This window comes from Diabrotica undecimpunctata, chromosome 4 (assembly GCF_040954645.1).
Source record: "Diabrotica undecimpunctata isolate CICGRU chromosome 4, icDiaUnde3, whole genome shotgun sequence".
NCBI classification, from domain to species: domain Eukaryota; kingdom Metazoa; phylum Arthropoda; class Insecta; order Coleoptera; family Chrysomelidae; genus Diabrotica; species Diabrotica undecimpunctata.
In genome coordinates, this window is record NC_092806.1 from 144,468,845 (window position 1) to 144,491,156 (window position 22,312).

The 22,312-nt window shown below is 32.7% G+C and overlaps 2 protein-coding genes across 5 annotated transcripts in view; one reads left to right on the forward strand and one right to left on the reverse strand.

The window, feature by feature from the left end:
- The first annotated feature begins 374 nt into the window (after nt 1-374).
- On the forward strand, nt 375-18,454 carry LOC140438485 (odorant receptor 2a-like). The gene is made up of 7 exons (XM_072528143.1): nt 375-615; nt 6,788-7,152; nt 12,345-12,563; nt 13,157-13,256; nt 15,042-15,146; nt 18,042-18,197; nt 18,303-18,454. The coding sequence occupies exons 1-7, from the start codon at nt 577-579 to the stop codon at nt 18,354-18,356; spliced, it is 1,038 nt and encodes a 345-aa protein (XP_072384244.1). The 5' UTR covers nt 375-576; the 3' UTR covers nt 18,357-18,454.
- A 1,727-nt stretch (nt 18,455-20,181) lies between these two features.
- Nucleotides 20,182-22,312, reverse strand: part of IP3K2 (Inositol 1,4,5-triphosphate kinase 2) — a 229,704-nt gene continuing 227,573 nt past the window's right edge. For all 4 annotated transcript variants that reach the window (XM_072530443.1, XM_072530442.1, XM_072530441.1 and 1 more), the window contains one exon: nt 20,182-20,845. In XM_072530443.1, the coding sequence (XP_072386544.1) occupies nt 20,570-20,845 (276 nt within the window). In that variant the 3' untranslated portion in view covers nt 20,182-20,569. The remainder of the gene's footprint in view (nt 20,846-22,312) is intronic.

The window sequence follows — 22,312 nt, forward strand, 5'->3', positions numbered from 1 at the left end:
TCCAGTTGGAAGATTTACGAACTGTGTAACTCAATATCACCTAAATTGTCGTTTGGTAATTTTTGCCTTTCACCCGTTGACATATAACTTTCAATCTAAAATAAAATATTTCCCGGTATGTCTGTCAAATTTCTCGGGTATATGTTATATGTCGTATAAAAAATGATCTTACATTTCAGTAACCCCCATACTAATTTATTTTAGTGGAAATAAAGTCTCTAGTAAATTATACAACGGCTTCGTCTAGCTTTTAATTAAAAGATTATCTTTATTTAACTCTATGATTTAGTATCGATCAAATAAAAGTATATAAATACCTCGACCTTTTTCAATACCATTCAAAAAATAGCTAAAATCATGGATGACACAGAACATGTCGAAGACTTCTTCTGGTTGAATCGGTGGGTGTTAAAATGCGTGGCGTTATGGAAACCTGATAATCCTAATAAGTGTATTCAAATTTCGTATGCACTTTATAGAATTTTGACTCTACTCTATGTAAATTTCTACTTTACTGGCACTGAATTATTGGATTTGTATTATAACGCTGGAAACTTGTATGAATTTATCAAGAATATGAGTGTGGCCTTAACACATATGCTTGGATTAGTTAAGGTAAAGTATAACCTAAAATTAAAATGTACTTTAAATATCACAATTGAATTGATTTTAATTAATTATATTTTGTAAATTATTTTTTCACTATTTCCCTTACACGAATATTCTTTTTACATGTCGCGAATAGAAACGCTTGAATAAAGGAATTTACTTCAGAGGTACAATTTCATCATATCCCAGGCTTATGCAATCCCGCGGATATAAATCTCCATATTCTTTTCCCTCAGAAACTGTAAAATAATTCTTTATGGTTTTGTGTACCTTCTTTCCTACAAAAAATAATGATTGATTATTCAAATTTAACATTAATAGTACTAGACTCATTACCGAAAGATAAAACGGAACATTCTCGTTCACATTACATTGTAATAGACGATATGTTAGACTGGGTGGAGTTTTTTTCGCGATTTTCTGATTATAAAAGATCTGTTAAAGTCGTTAGCTATCTATTTCGGTTAGTTTACAATGCTCGTTTCAAGGAAAGTGAGAGTCGCTTCCAGTTAGGTAGGGTAGGTAACCGCGGATAAACGATTAAATGCAGAAAAGGTTATTGTTAAAAATCTCAAAAAAATATTTAAATACTAAATACAAGCTGCTTTTTAACAGTGGTAAAAGAAACCTATCAAATATTTGGTCTCTCCCTTCCTTTATTGATTAATCGATTGTACTTATACTTATTAGCAGGTGGCAGTAAAAGCTCGTCTGATTTACCCTTTAACCATAAATACCCAGTTTTTTTGCCAAAAGAAGACCATACAATCTCCCTTTTAATAAAGTTTGTACATATGTCACGCGAACACGCTGAAGTTCAAACTATCCTAGGTAATATACGTACTGAAGTTCAAACTATATAGTATATATACAAGGATTTCCACAGTGTTCACTGTATTCCTTCACTCAACCGTTTTCTCCAATTTTTCCTGTTTAGCCAGTCCCCTTCCTGTAGGTTTCTTCTACTTATTGCTTCGTCCACTTCATCTCTGAAAGATCTTCGGGGACTGCCCCTCTTTCTTCTTCCTATCGGGCTCCACTCTGTTATTCTATTTATATACCGATTTTGGTCTGCTCTTCTGAGATGTCCGTACCAGGTTAACCTTTTCTGTTCGATGTAGTCTATTATGTCGGAGTTCATTCCCATTCTTTTCTTAATCTCCATGTTATTTATTCTATCTCTTCTTGTTACTCTGCAGCTTCTCCTTAGGAATTCCATCTCTGTTGCTCTTATTTTGTTTTTGGTTTTCTTATTTATTGTCCAATTTTCCCACCCATAAGTGAGGATACTTCTTGTCATGGTATTATATATTTTTTTTCTTTGTTTTCATGCTGATGTTCTTATCCCGTAGTACCGGGTTCAATTTTCGTATGCAGTCTCTTGTTTGTCCTAGTCTATTTTTTATATCTTCCTCCGTTGTTCCTTTGTTTGATATTATAAAACCTAAATACTTATACTTGTCTGTTCCTTTGATTTGTGTACCTTCGTCTATTTCCAGCTGTTTTATTTCTGTATTCTCCGTTGTTAGGTATTCAGTTTTCTTTAGGTTTATTTCCATCCCATTCTTTGTATATTCCTGCTCCAGTTTTCTCATCATAAAACTGAGGTCATCCTCATCTTGTGCGATCACTATTTGGTCGTTGGCAAAACTTAGCGTATATAAATATTCGTTCCTTACTGGTATACCCATTCCTTCGCACTTTCTTTTCCATGGTTTCAGGGTTTTTCCAGTAATATTTTGAACAGGGTGGGGGATGTGAAGCAACCCTGTAGTAGTCCCTTTGTCGTCTTAAATTGACTGCATATTCTATTGCCCGTTTTGATAGCTACTTCGTTATTCTTGTAGAGTGCTTTTACCGCGTTTATTAATCTTCGTGGAACTTCAATGTCTTCCATTGCTTCCCATAGCTTGGTTCTAGGTATTGAGTCATATGCCTTCTTAAGATCAACAAAAGCCAGATGGACGGATCTATTTTAGTTCAAACTGTCCTAGGTAATATACGTCAACGATTTTGGATAATGAGGTTTATATAAGGTTAATAAAATTATTTAGAGGTGTCTCATTTATCATAGATTTCGAGCAAATTTTAAAGGATTTTCGAAGGTCAGTGTTGACTATGTCAGTCTTTTTTGTCACTTATATCGCCGTGTTTGTATGTAGCTATACATCTCGAAGTTTTTACCAATTTGTCAACCGATTCCCGAACAAATTTTTCTGGTACAAGTAACAGATTCGTTTAATGGCACCACCTCTTTGCAAATAATTTAAACTCTTACAGAATGTGGGATTTCTGTACAACAAATAGAATAGAGTTTAACACTTTGGCTACTGGATATAAATTTGAAGTTTTTGTCAGAAACTGAAACTATATTTTGATGAAATTCGCAATATTTAATACGAAAAACATGTAAATACAAACATTTAGGTATTTAAAAAAAATCATGTGTAAAGGCCGTGTCAAAAAATAGTACACACAGTTTGTGACGGAAATAAACGCGCAATTATCTTCTTGAAAACTGTGTGTACCATTTTTGGACACAATGTTTATTTTTTTTGCTTGACAGCAATGAGTGTCAAGAAAACAGTTGGTACACAAGAATTTCTCACAGCATGCTAGACAAGATGTTTTAACACTTGTTTCTTTTATAGCAAAGTTACGTCCATCTCTACCAATATTAATTTTATAACATCTTATACAACGACCTCTCTGTTCCACTTCAGAAAGGTTATGATTTCTTTCTTGGTTAACACGACGATCATCCAAATTTTCAATCTGAAGATTTTGACTACAAAAAATTTCTGAGGCGATTTCTTCTCAATATTTAGTGACACTTATTTTTTTGTTTGTTAAAGCCTCAAATGCAGTATGTGCATTTATAATAGATGTATTAACCAAAAGTTTTATTGAAACTTTCCTATACCCCTACGCACTGCTGATGAATATTATGCTTTTTGATCAGAGACGTCTATAAATTATTTCACATTATTATACCGCACAATTGTGAAAGACTTTCCCACCACTCCGTTTTTGTTGGCATATATTTAAAGCACAGATTCCGTAGTGAGAAACATGACATCTCTTTTGTCTTTCCATTTTCCAATTATGACTTTACTGTTGCTCTGTCTCATGATTAATTCACTCCTTTTTAATTTAGCCTCACTTACTACTTTCGGATTATGCTTCCTGTATTTTTTCAGTGTGCCTATTAAATGTGTATCTTTGTTCAGAAGTTTGTGTGCTAAGCTAAATTCACGCTAATGTAATAATTATTTGTGCACAGAACGAGACCTGAATGTAAAAGTGGATCCATAAGCTGTAGCACCACTTTTGCACCAATTGGCTCTTCATTGGGTGTTTGCTCTTTTACTGTATAAATTTTAAAATTGTATGTGTAACCTTTCACTCCACACAACTTAAATAATTTTTTACCGTATTTGTGGCGCTTCCCCTGTATAAATTGATGAAAGCTCAGTCGTCCCCAAAAAGGAATCTCGTCTCATCGATACACACAATCTTTTCAGGAACATATGCTGATTGGAACTTTTTGATTAGCAAATTTTGCAAGGGAAGGAATTTTTTAAGCCTATCATCTGGCGCAACTTCGTTGTTTGAAGTATAAATTGGACAAAAGGAGCTCAAACCTTATCCTGGACATGTGAACAAATTTTCCAATTTTATTTTTGTACAGCATATTGGTGCTAAAATAATCTTTCAAAGTGGGTTTACGATTCCACCCCATCCAAATTAGAAGACCTAAGAAAACAAAAATTTCGGATTGATTTGTGTTTCTCCATTATCCCAATAATGTTGTTTTTGTTAATGTTTCGTTTGTAATTCCTAATAGTATTTTCTGTTTAGCATATCTGTTGGTTTCCTCGGCAATAAGTGATAAGATTTCGTTGTCAATAAATAATTTATATAAATGAATCGAATGATCTCTTTCGCTCTGTGCAAAAAAACTTTGGGAGAATCCTGAATTTTCCGTGCAAGTAAATGTCTTCAAATTACTACAAAATTGTAAACAAAACTCAAAACTATAAAATTGAATACTAATTTATATATTACCTGCACAATAATTCCAAATGACATTAGGATTATTATTAGTATTATTTAAAAAAATTATCAGCTTCAGAATCGTTGTTGGAAGATTTTAGATCAGATTCGAATTTTAACTCTTGCCCAACATGGTTAATTTTTAAATTAGAAGAAGAAGAGCATGAATCTTGATAATTTGGATCATTTATCGAATCATCATCATCTTCACTAATAATTGTTTATTTGCCTTTTACTAATTTTAGAAACCTAAAACAATTACAGTGAATCACGCCTGCAAGTCAGTAATATGCCATCTGCTGAAGGAGTCTTAAACTTCTTCACCAGAATTTTAAAAAATCGGTTGTAGTACGTTAATTTGTTGAATAAGTCTTAAACTGCTTCCCCAGAATTTAGCTGTAAACTGTAGGAGCCTAGATGCGCATATAAAAGCATCAAAACTGTGTTCAAAAAACGTACACACAGCTTGAAACATTACCATTTCATGTGACCAAATTTGGTACACGCAGTTTCTGGTAAACATCAATTGTGTACCAGAAATGGTACACGCAGCAGCCAAACTGTTAAATTTATAGTCCCAAAGGCACCACATTGATCAGCTTGCTAAGAAGTTCCTGTAAAAAGCACAATTCGTCATTTATACCGAATAATGAGACAATTTACAGTTAAATACGAATTTTTCTCTAAAATCGTGGCTCAAATAGAAGGAGTTTTAAATTCGCTGTCTCTATCACCACTGTTCAATGATATAAATGATTCTGGCTGCCTTATCCCTAAGCATTTTCTTACCGGAACTGCTTTAACTGCTCACCTGAAAAAGGATATCTCTCGGAATGTAACGCAAATAGATTGGATATGTACCAAAAAATTTCTTATGATGGAAAACATTTTTGGAAAAGGTGGAAGTTTTTCTGAATTATAAAATTTTAATATTGGTTTACTGAAAGCATGTTTATTGGTGAAAACCATTCCCAATATTTAAGATGCAACAAATTTAAATCCCGTGCCGTAGGACTATTTTTCTAGTTGTTTGAAAATTTTGTAAGGATATCGACATTAATGAGAGTCTTTTCCCTTGATATAAACCACTAAATCATCTGCGTCAAGGCAAGCTTTCAAAGGTTTTTGAAAATTCTCAAATAATCAATTTAGTCAATTCTATCATTTATAGCGATTAAGAGTAACATCGGACTAATTATAAAATCGTGAGGATTCCTGTTTTTTGTAATATGTTCTTCAGAATGTGAACTTTAAACTCTTACTCGAAATGCTCTATGCGGTAAAATTTCTAGAATTAGTTTCTAGACGGTTTCCTCTGGTATTCTATAAGTTTAGTTTTTTTTAATACTGTACCTCCAGCACGTGTTAAATGCTTTTACAACCATCCACTTTGTTTATTATCGCGACTGGCAACACAACAAAAAATATAGTATGTCACAAGATACTTCACTAAAAATAATAGAAACAAATGCAACCCATTCGAAAAATGGTTACTTTGTTGCCACGTGAATTCTGACACTCGTTTTTTAACTTTTATAAAGTCAATTAATTTAATCTTAATACAAAAAATTTAATACAACAGTTAATAGTTTGTCAGACCATTTGTTTATTCCAAGTTTGCTTGGTCAGCTAGAATATTAATGACTTTTTTCCTTTTTAAATAAGATAGGAAAGAAATCTCCGTATTATGGGCTTATTTTCCTAAAAAAAGAATGTTTGTCAATGACATGGAATCAGTATAACATTTTTTTAAAAAAGCCTTTAAATTCAAAGAAAAGATTCGAGTTAAATTGCGTTGACGATAGTCGATGTTCGGTATCATGGAATTTAAAACAGAAAAGTAAAAGTTAAGATGAGTAGGACACTTTTAACGCTAAAATCATAATTACCCAAGGGAACAATCATTGAGTATCAAGCTTCTGAAAGAGTAGAGAGAATCTGTGGAAAAACCACAAGATGCAAACTTATGGAAAGCTGTTATTAAAAAAGCTAATCCCACATATAGATTAACGTAAAGAAAATTATAAGAAATATAATTTTCCACAGTTTTTACTATGACCACATATAAATGTGGTCATGGTAAAAACTTTTTGTATGTAAGCTATAAATATTTATTTTGTAGGTTAGTTTCATCTTTTTTTACCGAGACGATTTAATTAGAATTATGAAGACTCTATCCAACCAAAAACTACGTTACGAATGCTGTCTCGAAAAGGATTTCTTTCCCGGGAGAATATCACACGAGTACGAACTCTTTGGTAGAAAATGTATCTTTATATTTTTGTCAGTAGCTACCATTGGTATCCTAGCGTCATATGTGCCTCCTACACTGGTTGCACTACAATACGATGAAAATAATCCTGAGAGTTATATACCTGACTACATGCCTTATAGAGCGTGGATGCCATTTAAGATCGATGCTAGTACTAAGACGTATCTGCTAGCTGTGTTGTATGAGGCAATTCCCTTGTATTCCTTTGCTTACAGGTAAATTATTGTTTAACTATATTTTATTTAGATGTCGTTATTTTAGTCACCCACTATTAAATATACTTACCTAGGACAAAAAATTATAATTGGCAGGGATCATCAGACCCATGAACTGAAGGGAAGAATTGGTCTTGGGTGGGCAGGATATAGAAAACTGAGAAAAACTTTTAAAAGTGAGCTGCTCACCTGCATAAAGAGAAAAGTATTTGATTAATGCGTCCTCCCAGTGTTGACACACTAAGCAGAAACACTTACCTTAACAAATGCCTCGACTACCAAACTGAGAGTAACAGATAAGAATGGAGCGATTCATGTTAGGAAAAACTCTGCAAGACAAAATAAAGAACAAAGAGGTCAGAAAAAAACCAAGGTGAGTGACGTTATCGAAAGAATATCCAGACTAAAATGAAGATGAGCAGGACACATAGCTAGAATGACAAATGGGCGATGGACAAAGATGTTATTGGAATGGAGACCAAGGGAAGACAAGAGAAGCGTCGAAGCTGACGATTTAAAAAGAAAAAATAAAAACTGCATGAGCGTGGTGCAAGAGAGACGAAGTTTGAAACACGAGAAAGAAGCCTATATACAGCAGTGGACTTTTGAGGCTGGAAAATGATGATTAAATATACTTAAATATAAATATCAAGATTTTAAAGGGCAAGTGCTATGTAGTAATAATAAATTGTAGATGGCTCAATAAACATCCATTTTAAAAAGAACCTGTTGAAAAAACATGTGTATTTTACAAATTACCGAATAACCGAGGATATGTCTACAAATGACAGTTTTCAAACTTAACATACGAAATACGAAAGTAACAAAACAAGCTAAATTTTGCCGAGAATGTTAGTTCCAACACCTGAAAATAGATGCCAACAAGTTTACCTCTTCCACCCCACGGCTTTTCCCTAAAACCCCCCTGGTAGGGAGGAAAACGGAAAAAATTGATTTATATAAATGAAATATATACCTGAGATAATTTTGAACAATATTATTTATTCGCAATTTTTGTGTAGAATGAATCGTTCTCTCAGAAGCAACGATTGAAGTGACCGGCGATTTTGAATGTTAGTTACGCGCGCGAAATCAATGTTAACACATTCAAGGCCAAACTTTTGTCTTTCTTATATTGATGATATATTTAATTTTTTAGCTTATTAAGGTTGACAAAAGTAAAGCATGAAAGAATTTTTGTAAAAAATAGGGTATATTTTTCAAAAATGGGGGTCCTTTTAAAAGCCCGGTGTCATAATCAATGATTGTGAATAATAAATAATTAAAAGTACCAAAATTTTAAAACTAAAAAAAATTCTAATTATTTCATCATCATCATTTTGGCTTTACAACCCTGTGTGGATCCTAGCCTCCCCAAGAATTTTTCTCCAGTTGTCCCTATCCATCGCCTTCCTCCGCCAAGCACGTATTTCCATATTTCTCATGTCTTCGTCGATGTTATCTAGGAATCTTGTTCTGGGTCTTCCTCTTCTTCTTTGACCAATAGGTCTATCAAGGAGCGTTTTTCTAGCTGGGTCGGTTTGCTCCATCCGCATTACATGGCCTACCCACCTCAGACGTCCTATCTTTATGTGTTTTACGATATCTGGTTCCTGGTATATCCTATAGAGTTATAAGTATCGTCTTCTCCAGACACCATTTTCATTTACCGCTCCATAGATGCGCCTTAGTATTTTTCTTTCGAAACATCCTAACATGTTTTCATTGCTTTTTGTTAAAGTCCAGGTTTCTGAACCATATGTTAGGACTGGGCGTATTATTGTTTTGTAGAGTTTTACTTTTGTATTTCTTGATATAACTGTAGATTTAAAAAGGAGATTAAGCCCAAAATAGCATCTATTAGCCGTGCAAATTCTGCGGTTTATCTCTGCGGTAGTGTCATTTTCAGTATTGACGAGCGTTCCCAGGTATACAGATTCGTTAACTGCTTCGATGACGTCATTTTCTATAACAAGTGGCCGTAGTGTTTGTGGTTGCGTACATATTTTCATGTATTTTGTTTTATTGGTGTTTATTATTAAACCCATTTTTGTAGCCGCTTCCTTTAATGCTACGTACGCCTCTCGTGCTGCGTTTTCCGTTCTCCCAACAATATTGATATCATCAGCATATGCTAAAATTTGCACAGATTTGTTATATATTGAACCGGTAGTTGTGATTTGTGACGTACGTATTACTTTTTCCAGAGCTAGATTGAATAGTATACAGGAGAGTGGGTCTCCCTGACGTAGCCCGTTATTTGTTTTAAAAGGTTCAGAGAGTTCCCCCTGGATTCGTACTTTGCAACTTTTTCAAGGGTTAGTTTGGTTAAACTTACCAACTGATTTGGTACTCCTAGGTCTATCATTGCTCTAAACAATTCTCTTCTATTTACAGAGTCGTAGGCTGCCTTGTAGTCTTATTATTTAGTCCTTGTAATTATTTCAACAAATTAAAATAAACAAATCTTAAATATCTATTTTGTATGATATTTATAGAAACATTGTTTTTGGATGTAGTGCTACATTACATCTATTGTAGCAAAAATAACACTTTTTGTGACCAGCAGCACAACGAGTTTGAGTGTCCTTATAAACAATAAGGTATTCCATTCGATTGAATCTTGCAAGTGACTATGCAAATTGGCTGAAGGTTTGCTGGATCCTCTTTTTGTTGTCGTTTTAAAATATTCAAGAATTCCTACTGTAATTGTGCGAAAATGCTGTAACTGATCCATTTTACCATCACTAATTCTATACAGTTGCCAGGCATTTTGTTCTGATAGATTCACTATTATGGGAAAACACTAATTCTTGCCACGGATGACTACTCTGTAGTAGCTAATATTTTCATCTGCCCGATCAACGCCACCCATGTTTTCATTATACTGTTTGTTGTTGAATAAATCTGATTGTGATTGAATAGTATGTTAACAATATTATTGTCATTCTATTTGTAAACTACTATTTTACTTTCCTTTGCTGTACAGTAGTCAAACGAACCTCTTTCTTTTTTTTTTTTTCGTTGTGGCTGAACTCTCAATATCACAATCTTTACCTAGGTGATTTTCTCTAATTGCACCTGTTTCTTTACATCCCCTTGATGTAAGTTTTTCCAAAAGCAGCAGCGTGGTAAAATAGTAAAATAGTCAAAATATATATATCATAGGGTAATTTGGAAGCCTCGTCTTCTAGGGCATCAACAACACTAAGTCTCAAACCAAGAAGTTTATATTTATTTTGAATAGTGGTTGAAGATCCCTAATATGAATCAAACCCCTCCACATTACCTAGCCTAGTAGTCCTCATCCAAAACTTATATCATCACCTAATAGGTTTACCACGGATAAACTGCTTGGCTCCATGTTTTGCATAATACGGAACCATTGACTCATCCAAGCTGTGGTGTTCTTCTTGTGGTGCTGAATCGAGAAATGTTTGATTCATTACATCAATCAGAGGTCGAACCTTTGAAAATTTGTCCTGTTTATCCAATTTTGCATTGTCACAGCAATAAATATTCGGTATGATAAAACTGAAACGGTTTCTAGACATTGCATTAGTTACAAGGTCTTAAGTCGAATCAGGGGATTTTTCCCGGTAATTTTAATCTCCACAGTATTTTTATTTGAACTTATTTTTATTCTATTCTATAATCTTCTATTTTTACTTATTCCCGGAATTATCTTTGGTTATGGCTCCAGAGTTATCAATATTTCCAGCTCAAATTTGTTTTGTATATTAATAATCCAATTTGGCGCAAGTACGTCTAAAGGTTGAGACACATTCTCATTTGGCACAATTACATCTAAGAAATTAGATATATTCTTTCTATGTTAGGAGTCTTTAACATAATAAAAGAAATAAAGTCCAGAAGAGTCCAGCGGGCTGTACACCTCAGAAGCCATTCTGACAAAAGAATAGTAAGGCTGGTATGGGAAGTACTCCCAAATAGAAGAGGACTATGTTAAAGACCTAGACTCCGGTAATTACTATTTAAATGGGAATAAGCCACCACTAAAGGTTACAGTACGTTTATTGACGTTTCAATTTCCACTTCGGAAATCGTTCTCAAAATACAAACATTAGTAGTGTTTATTTATTTATTTTTTTAAGCACTACTAATGTTTGTATTTTGAGAACGATTTCCGAAGTGGAAATTAAAACGTCAATAAACGTACTGTAACCTTTAATTGTGGCTTATTCCCATTTAAATAGTAATTACTTTAACATGCCACAAGAAAATAGCTTCAGAATAATAACTAGATTCCGGTGGCGAGATACTTTAGGAGACCTTAAAGCTATGGTTAAGTAAAGTAGGTTAAGAAGCCATAAAGTTTTTTTAGAACAAGACTCCTCTTTCCATATATTTTACAATGAATACCAAGATGGAGGACTTTATATCGCTCTAAGTGTCGCATGACAGAGAAAATATACCCAATTTTCGTATATTTACGGTTTTTACTATTTTTTTTAACGATTTGGACGGATTGTTTTTTTCAACGTTGCAATTCCTCTTCATTTGTTATTGTAGCAACCCAGTTTATTCGTAGAAGCCTTCGATACACCTACATTTCGAAAGCTTGAAGATTATTTAATAGCGAATATATAACTGGAAAGAACAACTTACATTTAGCCACACATGTGCTTCACTCTCCACACGCAGCCACGTAAAATTATCACCGTATAATAACTTTTTGGCAGTTTAATGTACGCCATAGGAAAAATTAACCAGAACTACTGAAAAAACGACTAAAATCCTAAATAATGCTAGTAAAACATGTTCTAACCCTAATCTAATAAAGTATCCTACCGTAAAATCTCAAATAGAATGTTGTCGGTCTATCTCGCCAGGCAGGTTGGTGAGTTTCGATTCAGTCGCCCAATTTGGACGACATGCCGATTTTAAGTTCAAATATTTATTGCGCACAAAATTTAAGTTGTATTCTAGCGAAACTGACTAGAAAAAATGTTGATATTTTCTATTTAACAACTTATTAAAGGAACCCAAGATTGGCCGTAAAGTGTTTTTTTTAAGTAATCGATAATTAACATTTTTTGTCTAATAACACGTAGTCTTTATTTTTGTTGCAAAATTTTACTACCGAAATGGTGCCAAATTGAATGTTTGCCCATCATTCACTTATTATATTACAAGATCTGCATGTTTCACATATTCTAATTTAATTTTAGCATAATTGCTACCGACTGTCTCTTTATTAACATCATTAATTATATTACAATGCATTTAAAAACTATTCGAGGGGCTATGACTTCCATCCGAGAAAGAACTGTAAAAAAAATTAATGGTCCGGACCTAACTCCTGATGGTCTGTACAATTCCAGGGAACTAAATGAAAAGATGAAACAAGAAATGAATAAAATTATTCAACACTTACAAGAAGTTTATCGGTATAGTATACTTTTATTTCCTAATGTTATCGAATTGTCGTATAAAGTTGTATTATTTAATTGTTTCATGTCTTGTTCTTCACAGTGATATGAATTGTTCTAAATAAAATGATACCAATCAATTTTGTGGTCGATCACTGTACCTCTTTCGAAACTTGTGTAACACCCTAGATAATTTAAATAAATACGCCATATCTTTCGTTTATTTGTCGATATTCTCGTATTGAAATTCTTACACGCCAGGCATACTTTATATATGGAATTTTGTAGCTCACTTTAAGAATTTTATTTAATTTTAGTATTAACGAAAATGTTCAGAATATCGTGAATATTTCTAGAATTAAAAAATCTACAGGGTGTCTTATTAAAAACGAAGTTTCAAGCAACTTCCGGTATAACAGAAAGTAGCAAATAAATGAAAATATTATCATTAAATTAGACACTCTTCAAAGTCCCTTTATTCCAATTTTCATTCAGTTACCTTTAGTTCTCGAGATATTTCTAATTGGCCGTTTATTTGCCGCCCCTGTATAATGCAACAGTACATACTACGTGAAATCTTTATTTTATGATAATTTGGTTTCTTTTTTTAGGGTTTCTGAAGATTTAGAAACTGTGCATACTGGTGTTACATTAGCTCAGATATTCTCGACATTATTTATAATTTGTTCTTGCCTATATCTAGTGTCAACGGTATGTATTATTTACGATTAATTACTAATATGCATATTTAATACAAAAGAACATATATACAAATCTCACACCGAAACTGACACTAATATTCAACTCTGTTGTTGACTTTAAATTTGCAAATAATACATTTCGAACGATAAATTCAGTCTAAATCCAGAGATAAAACATTAAAAGACAATATATCTAAGTTAGTTTATAGTATTCCTTGCACAAATTGTAATTTGCAATACATTGGCCATTCATCAAGGGAATTAAAGGAGCGTATGACCACCCACAACTGTGATTCGAAGAAATATCCAGATAGGTGTAGTTTATCTATGCACGTTTACCAAAACAATCACATAATAAATTACATATATTATAGAAGCAAAGGTATTAGCAATTGAAAACAATTATTTCAAAAGATTGTTTTTAGATATGGCGATCTCTGAAACAAAGAAAACCATAAACAAGAAATCTGGCATCAGCCACTAAATTGAAATTTACTCATATTTACTGTTTTTAGATAAAGAGTTTAATGAAAAAAAAACAACATCGAAATTATGTAGAAATCTCAAATGGTTTTCTGTTGTTTTTGATATATATATATATATATATATATATATATATATATATATATATATATATATATATATATATATATATATATATATATCTTGCGGTTTTGTGCTAAATTTTAGTGCGGTAATGTGACTTTCCCGACACACAACCAATAAATTTACGGGACTCATTTTTATTTGTCTGATTTAAATAAAAGTACTTGTGTGAGTCCATTTCAAAAGGTGAAAGAAATAATAAGTTAGACTTACTCACAATCAATTTAATTTAACTAATCGGACGACCGGTTTCGCTTTCTATAATATGCAAAGCATCTTCAGGTCACGATACAAAGTTAAAATGCTGAAAACAATAATCCCTTATTAGGGTGTTGTCTAATAAAGATAAAAAACATAGGTAGGTGATATAAATTATATAAATTACAGTAATTATGCCAATATTACATGTCTGTGGTTTTATAAATGAATAAAAATAATAATAATAAAATGTTTAAGCAGACAAGGTAAGACCCACAAATTGGTAACATCGTCTATTAAACTGTAATGAATCAATAAATAAATAAACAATAAATAAATAAACAAATAAACAAATAAACAAATAAATAAACAAATAAACAAATAAACAAATAAATAAATAAAAAATAAACAAATAAACAAATAAACAAACAAACAAACAAATAAACAAATAAACAAATAAATAAATAAACAAATAAATAAATAAACAAATAAATAAACAAATAAACAAACAAATAATATATATAAATATTTATTTATTTATTGATTCATTACAGTTTAATAGACGATGTTACCAATTTGTGGGTCTTACCTTGTCTGCTTAAACATTTTATTATTATTATTTTTATTCATTTATAAAACCACAGACATGTAATATTGGCATAATTACTGTAATTTATATAATTTATATCACCTACCTATGTTTTTTATCTTTATTAGACAACACCCTAATAAGGGATTATTGTTTTCAGCATTTTAACTTTGTATCGTGACCTGAAGATGCTTTGCATATTATAGAAAGCGAAACCGGTCGTCCGATTAGTTAAATTAAATTGATTGTGAGTAAGTCTAACTTATTATTTCTTTCACCTTTTTAATTTCCTTCTGTAAAACCTATCTAGTAATTCTGGAATCTAAGAATTAGGAGATGGATTTTTATTTATTTATTTTGAAAATAAAAAATACTAAATAAAATAAAAACTTATATTTTTAGACTCCAGTGAGCGATAAACTGTACCTTTCGGAGCTCTTATACTTGTTTGCCATGACTTTTCAATTAACGATATACTGCATGTTTGGAAACGCTGTCACACAAGAGGTAATTGTTTGAAATAATATAATAGGTACTCTTAATTGATAATTGAAAAATTTGTTAGCATGTAACTTTAATTTAATACACTATTTCGATATATATGGGCATATATTAGGAAATTAACAGAAATATCAAGAAATAAACAAATATGAGAGTCAACGGGTCAAGTATGCAGTATGTTGTATACAAAAGACTGCTTTCTCGATTTTAAAACGATCGAAAATGTATACCAGAACAGCACAATAAAAGTTAAAGTAGAAAAAAACTAGTCGACCTAATTGAGGCTGGCAATGTTATAAGACAGGTGGATTTTCTGAGCTTTCTATTGTTTAACCTGATCATGAATGAAATAATAAAATAATCTGCTATGCAGACGACGCAGCGCTAATCTCTCAAAATAGAGATGATTTACAATACATGCTTCACTAATCTAATATAACCGCCCGAAAAGTTACAAAATACCTCCCTCCTCAGTCCTAATCCCTTTTGGGATGTGGTGACACCATCAGGCCTTTACAGTTTTTTCACGATTTCCCTCCATCCTTCCCTGTTCTGGGCTAGTTGTTCGCCTTCATGTAACCCTTGGTTAATCAATATTTTTGTTTGATCTACCCAACCTTGGAGATCTTCCCCTAGGTCTCTTTCCTTTAACTCTAGCCTCGACTATCAGTTTTTCCATCGTACCTGTTCTTCTAGCAATGTGTCCAAAATACTGCAAATATCTCTATTGTATTTGTTTAAGCAATCTATCCTTTACTTTAAGTTGTTCTAATATCGATACGTTAGTGCGATGATCAATCCAGGATATTCTTAACATGCGGCGGTATACCCACATTTCAAAAGCGTCCAGTTTATTTTTATCTTTCTTTAAGGTCCACGTTTCGGATGCATATGTGGCTATGGGAAGAATGAGTGCCCTTACCAGCCTTAGTTTTAAAAGTTTAATCATAACTGTTCTAGAAATAGTCAACCTTCTACGTATCTCTCTGTCACATCCTTCGTCATTTGTTATTAGGGACCCCAGGTATATGAAACGATTTACCACTTCAAATCCCCAATTTCTTTAATATGTTGAAGATTATTCCGAACTCTATCTACTATTAAGATCTTTGTCTTACTCTTATTTAGCTTTAGTCCATATGTTTTGCTTTTCTCCTCCAGACATCTCATTATGTCTTCCATTTCTTCTTGATTTGCCGCGATCCATAAAGTGTCATCAGCATATCTCAAGTTACTGATTTTTTGACCTACTGATATTCCACCCTTCCATCCGTCTAGTACCTTTCGCATAATGTGTTCGCTGTAGATATTTATCAGATTTGGCGAGATTATGCATCCCTGCCTGACACCTGCCTCTGATCTGAAATGATCGGAATGGGTGTTGTTTATTTTTACTGTGCACTTATTATTTTCATATAGACTTCTAATTAGTTGAATTAAGTGGTGGGGTGTTCCCATTTCCGCTAGTATGGACCATAGCTGCTGCCATTTGACTTTATCGAAGGCCTTTGTGTAATCCACAAAGCACATAAGCATAGGAATATTGTCTTGCTGCTATCTGCTGGCCAGTATGTTGGTTGTTCTGTGGATAAGGAGAATTAATTGTTTTCTGTAATAATCGATGTAGGTTTCTACCTTTTGTAGTTAGTCGTGATCCCCATAGAGTATTTTTGGCATTCCAATCGTCTGCCACCAGGAAGTGCGAACCAAGGGTTATTATGTCTACTAACCAAACTGGGTAACCAACTAGGACATTATGTCTAGGAGATGAATAAATAGCTGTGACAATCAATGGTTATGAAAAGGTTTCTATTCTGATTGAAATGCTCTGAATTTTAGGTGTGGAATAACTTTATAAAATGTTATGTTTAACTGATGATCTGACTATGATTGCAGATCCTGCATGGTGGCTAAAATATGTTGTGTAAAATGGAGTATTGACAACTGTTCTACCAGTTGAATGACTCTCTGAAACTAATATATATCTATTTTATTAACTTTTTAAAATAACGTTGTTTCTTGGACATGATTTGTTAAGCCGTTGGCATTCCAGGCCGCAATTCTCATTTGCTTAGCCATTAATTTGTTATTTTGCTTATGACTGTTTTAAGCATGTTGAGGATCATGCTCTTCTGATGAAGCAACTGATTAAATAATATTTTAAATTCATTTAGGAAGTCTGACATTAGCGTCGTTATATCTTTATTACTGTTTTCATTTTGTCTTTGGGGATTTCCTGAAGCGACTTCAGGAATCTGAATCTGAAAATCAGGCTCCTGAATAACTTCTTTTATATGTGATTGACTACTGCACTGTATTTTCTGGGGTTATACGCTGTATTGTAGTCTGGGTATTTTTTATGTGTTTTACTAACATTATTTCTGTTTCTATGTTTCACTAGGTCTCTATATACAGTGCAACCTCTGTAAGTGGCTGGATGGCTACCATCAATAAAGCACAAGTTGCACGAGTATCTTTAGGTTTTGTGAGCACAACACAATTTCAACTATACCATAAAGTTTTTGAATGAAGTTAGCATTTGATTTTAAGCATCTAAAATTTGTCGTACGTTTGTCTTTTGCAATGACAATAAATAAATCGCAAAGCTAATCGTTGGAAGTTTGCTGGATAAACTTGCGTGTTTCCAGGTTCCGCGCATGATCCGTGATCATCTTTATTTATGCACATAAAAAAAAGAACAAAAGTATTGTTTATCAGAAACCGTTAAATTGATTGAACTTTTTTCGTATAGAATGTTTCAAGTATTTTTTTTTGGTTGTCTATTAATTTTTAGTTATTGAACTTTGGTGCATTATTTAATTCGAAGGCGGTACGAAGTTAGCCTAGTGAGCTAGTAATTATAATAAATTATTAAACTACTCGTATGCGTGCTTGTTTTAGGCTGAGGAAGTACCAGATTCCATTTTTCAATGTGACTGGTTAACGGCTGATAAAGATTTTAAGAATTCTTGTCTCTACACAATGGTAAGAGCTGGACGACCTTTGGTTTTTACTGCTGGAAAATTTGTACCACTTACTTTCGGTACATACGTTTCTGTAAGTATTAGAAGTGACGTTAATATACTAGTTTTAAGAATAGGTAATTGAAGAAGTTTTTCAATATCTAAATATAGTTTTTTAAATATGCTGTTATTTTTTCAGGTGATGAAAGCAGCGTATTCAACATTTGCAGTAATCAAGAATACAAGTAAATAGGAGTTGCGGGATTAGGAGTTTTTAACGTTAAGAGCAATAATAAAAATTTGCTGTAGTATCAAATACGAGTATAATGTTTTAGTAGTGAGCGCAATAGTATTAAGAAAAGCAAATAAATTGTATTCAATAGTAAAATAATAATTTTTTTATTTCCTGAAGTGAAAAAATATTTAGATGAAAGAGAATTTATTTTTCCAGATAATAATGAAATTAGCAAGGAACAGGCACAGAGTTCTGAATGAATGAAAACTTCATAGACCATTTTGTAAAGACATAATATGAAATTCTATAAGATTTATGAAATAATAATTAAGCCAAAATTAAGCAAATACGAACCAACAGTGTAGCATTGTAATTTCCTCATAACGTCTTCCAAAGCTTGATTGAATAGTTTGGGTGATATAGTGTCACCCTGTCTGACTCCTCCGTTTGTTCAACTATTTTAATGGATGTTGTTGCTTGATCATATATATTATAAATTAAGTCCGCATATCTATAGTCTATTCTCCCATTTTGTAAAGACTTCTTTATTGCCCAATGTTCCACCTTATCGAAAGTTTTTTCAAAGTCTACAAATGCCATATACATTGGGATTTGATATTCTTTCGCCTTTTCAATTAATATTTTTATCGTAAGCAGATGGTCGTTTGTACTGAATCCTTTTCTAAAACCGGCTTGCTCTCTTGACTGGTAATTATCTAACTTAGTTGTTAATCTGTTTATTAGTAGTTTAGTTAACAGTTTGTACATTACATTCAGTAGCGTTATGGGCCTATAGTTTTTTCAGATCTTTTCTATCGCCTTTCTTAAATATTAATAGTGTTATTGCCTCGTTCCATGTGGTGGGTATTTGTTTTGTGTTCAATATTTTATTCATTAGTACATAACAGACATCCACTGTCGTTTTCCCCCCATTTTTTAGCATTTTTATAGTTATTCTATCTTTCCCAGGAGATTTATTATTCTTCATTTCTTTGAGTGCCTTTTTTATTTCATTGTTACTGATTTATGGTTGTAGGTCTTTATTTTCAGTTGTAACTGATTACGAGTTTTTGGGTTAGTTTTTGTTCTGTTTTATAGAGATTTCTATTTATAGAGATTAATTTGTGTGTTTCCCAAGTTCTGCTTTAAGCACTTCATGTTTCTATTTTTTCAAGTGTTTTTTTCTATCCTTTCTTCCTGTACTCTCCGTTTACACTCCTTGATATTTTTACTAATAGTTTTGTTTATTCCTTTGTATTCCATTTTGGAAAAAAATGGCTAAAACCAGTATTGAGTAGAAATATATCTGCATTGCTAATTACGTTTTCTGTGATTTTTCCTCTGCCAAATGTGCTGTTTGATCCCCACATTGTGTTGTGAGCAGTAAAATCTCCGACGAGGATAAATGGGAATGGGAGTACTGTTATCAAGTTAGAAATCTTTGTAATATTTAGCTCCTTATTAGGCGGCCCTTTGCATTTTTCGTTATTTTATTTTACTGTCCTTTGTTTTACTTCTTTGTTCCTTTCTTTGTAAATTTGTTTGTCGTCCGGTGCTTGAGTGTTCATACTTTCCATGTAGAGGAGTTTCTTTTCTTCAATACATTTTTTGGGTTCTTCATTTATTTGTGCTGGTTATTTCTTTTTCCAACTTTTTCCAAAGCTTGTAACAGGTCATCTTTTAAGCTGAATTTTACAAACTTATGTGTATTTACCTTTATTACTAAAATGGAATTCCAATAATTTGGTACAATCGCCTTCGACTAAGGTCTCTTATTTATTTCCTTTATTACATATTATGTAATTCTTGTAATTTACATTCAGTTGAATAGAAAAAAGAAAAAGACAGCTAAAGAATAGATTTATTCAAATTTAAGTATGATAATATATCATTAGGTCCTAAACAGAATTTAATATAGCAAAATCAGTGCATATAGCTCGTCTCAAAATTATACAGTATCCATAAAGATTAACAATAAATAATAAACTAATATTTACAACAAGACAACACCTCAACTCAACAACGTTCCTTATACATTCACTATAAGGATTTAAAAACTGAAAAAGAAATTGTACAAACAATTCCTGTACACTATTCTATACAATTTTAAAATATTCTCTTAATAAGCCTCGTCTGATTTGTAAAACCTGAATTATTACATACAATTCTGCGAAAAAGCGTATCATCACATAATTATTTTGACTTTTTGTATTGAACGTTCGATTCCTCCGTCAAGTCTTCTCTACGGAATCTTGTGCTACCTCAGGAGGATCCTGAAGAGCCAACGGAGGACTCACTGTTACCGGTTGTTGCTCCAGCATGTTCATATATATCTTAATCAAGTTGTTGACGCCGATTAAGTAACCGTCTTCGTGGTTGCCTACTTTCCACTTCGAGCTGTGTGTTATTTTGACGTTTTCTGGAAGAACTATGGTTTTGGCGAAGTCTATCAGCCAGACGTTGGCGTTGAATCGATCATGAACAAATAACAACGAACTTCCAATCACCTAGAAATACAACATTGAATAAGTATTTGAGATAAACATAAGTATTAACATAAACATGTAGGTACATATAAGGTAAGCGACCCAAATAAGACTGGGTTCTAATTAAGGGTTGTTTTTATTAAAAAAGCGAAGATTTCTCAAGATTATGTTTGCATCTCGACGTTACTGGCATCTAGTGGCTAAATTTAAACTTAAATCGAGTTTAACCCCTTGACGACAGTCGGTATGCTGAGATGACCACCTTTACAATTTCTTTTAAACTTCCCAGCGGTTTTACAGTCATACCAGTGTGTAAAATTGGTTGCCTATAATAAATTCTAAGTGTATAACCAGTTTAGAACCGATTTGATGGAATTACATTGACTGATGCACATTTGATAGAGCGACATATTTTAATTGATTGTTTTCTTATTTATTCGATTATTATTAATTACAAAAATTACGGCTAATTGATATTTTTGAGGTCTGTTTCACACTAACACACGAACTACTGTTATTTGCATTAATACATTTCAATTTTTTTGTGGATCACTTTCTTTTATGCGGTATTCTGGCACGACCACAGGGCACTTTCTATATGAATTTTGCCAATATGCAAAATTAAAAGTGGAGATTCAGGCATTTGGAAAATATGTCCCAAAACGAGGTTGACGCCTTATTGGATGAAATTCCAAGTGACCAGGAGTCAATTGTCTCTGATATTGAAAGCGTCTTGGGAGATGAATCAAATAATGAGGATGTCTTTGATATTGGAAATATGGACATCGTGTTTGAAGATCAAATTAACAATCAAGATGAAACAACCAATTCTCCAAAGAATCAAGAATTGGAATTGGATGGTGAAGACGATGTACCGCTAGCAGTACGACTAGCAAAGCGAGATAACTATATATGGACCCTAAATGAAAGTTGTATAATACAATCAAATCAATTTATTGAAACTACAGGCCTAAACAATCCAAATTCTGCAGAGAACCCCATATATGTGTTTTTGGATTTATTTCCTGAGGATCTAATTCACCTAATTGTATTTCAAACCAATCTACATTACGTTCAAAAACACGGAGGAGGAAATGGATTTACACCTACCACAGAAGACGAAGTCAAAACATATCTTGGAGTAAATTTATTAATGGGTATAAAGGAATTGCCCAGTTGAGTTTATTGGTCGTCACGTGATGAATTACGAGACCCTTTCATCAGTTCGGCTATGTCACGTAACAGATTCGCTTGGTTACTAGGCAATTTATATCTGTACCGTGTACGAATACCCATTAAATAAACGCCTTTATTTAATGGGTATCTTGCAATAAAATACCCCAAACAAAACAAGACTGAACAAAAAAAAAAAAAAACAAAAATTTAAAAAATAGGTGGGTCTTATTTGGATCAACTGGTGGACCTTTTTTGGAATTACTGTACCCAGTAAGGCCCACAACACTGATTTAAAAAAAAAACCGTTAAGAA

Coding starts and splice junctions, on each gene's coding strand:
- LOC140438485 (XM_072528143.1), top strand. CDS start 577: ATGAGTGTGGCCTTAACACATATGCTTGGATTAGTTAAG. Junction 12,564..13,156: donor CACTTACAAGAAGTTTATCG/GTATAGTATACT, acceptor TTCTTTTTTTAG/GGTTTCTGAAGATTTAGAAA. Junction 15,147..18,041: donor GAAACGCTGTCACACAAGAG/GTAATTGTTTGA, acceptor TGCTTGTTTTAG/GCTGAGGAAGTACCAGATTC.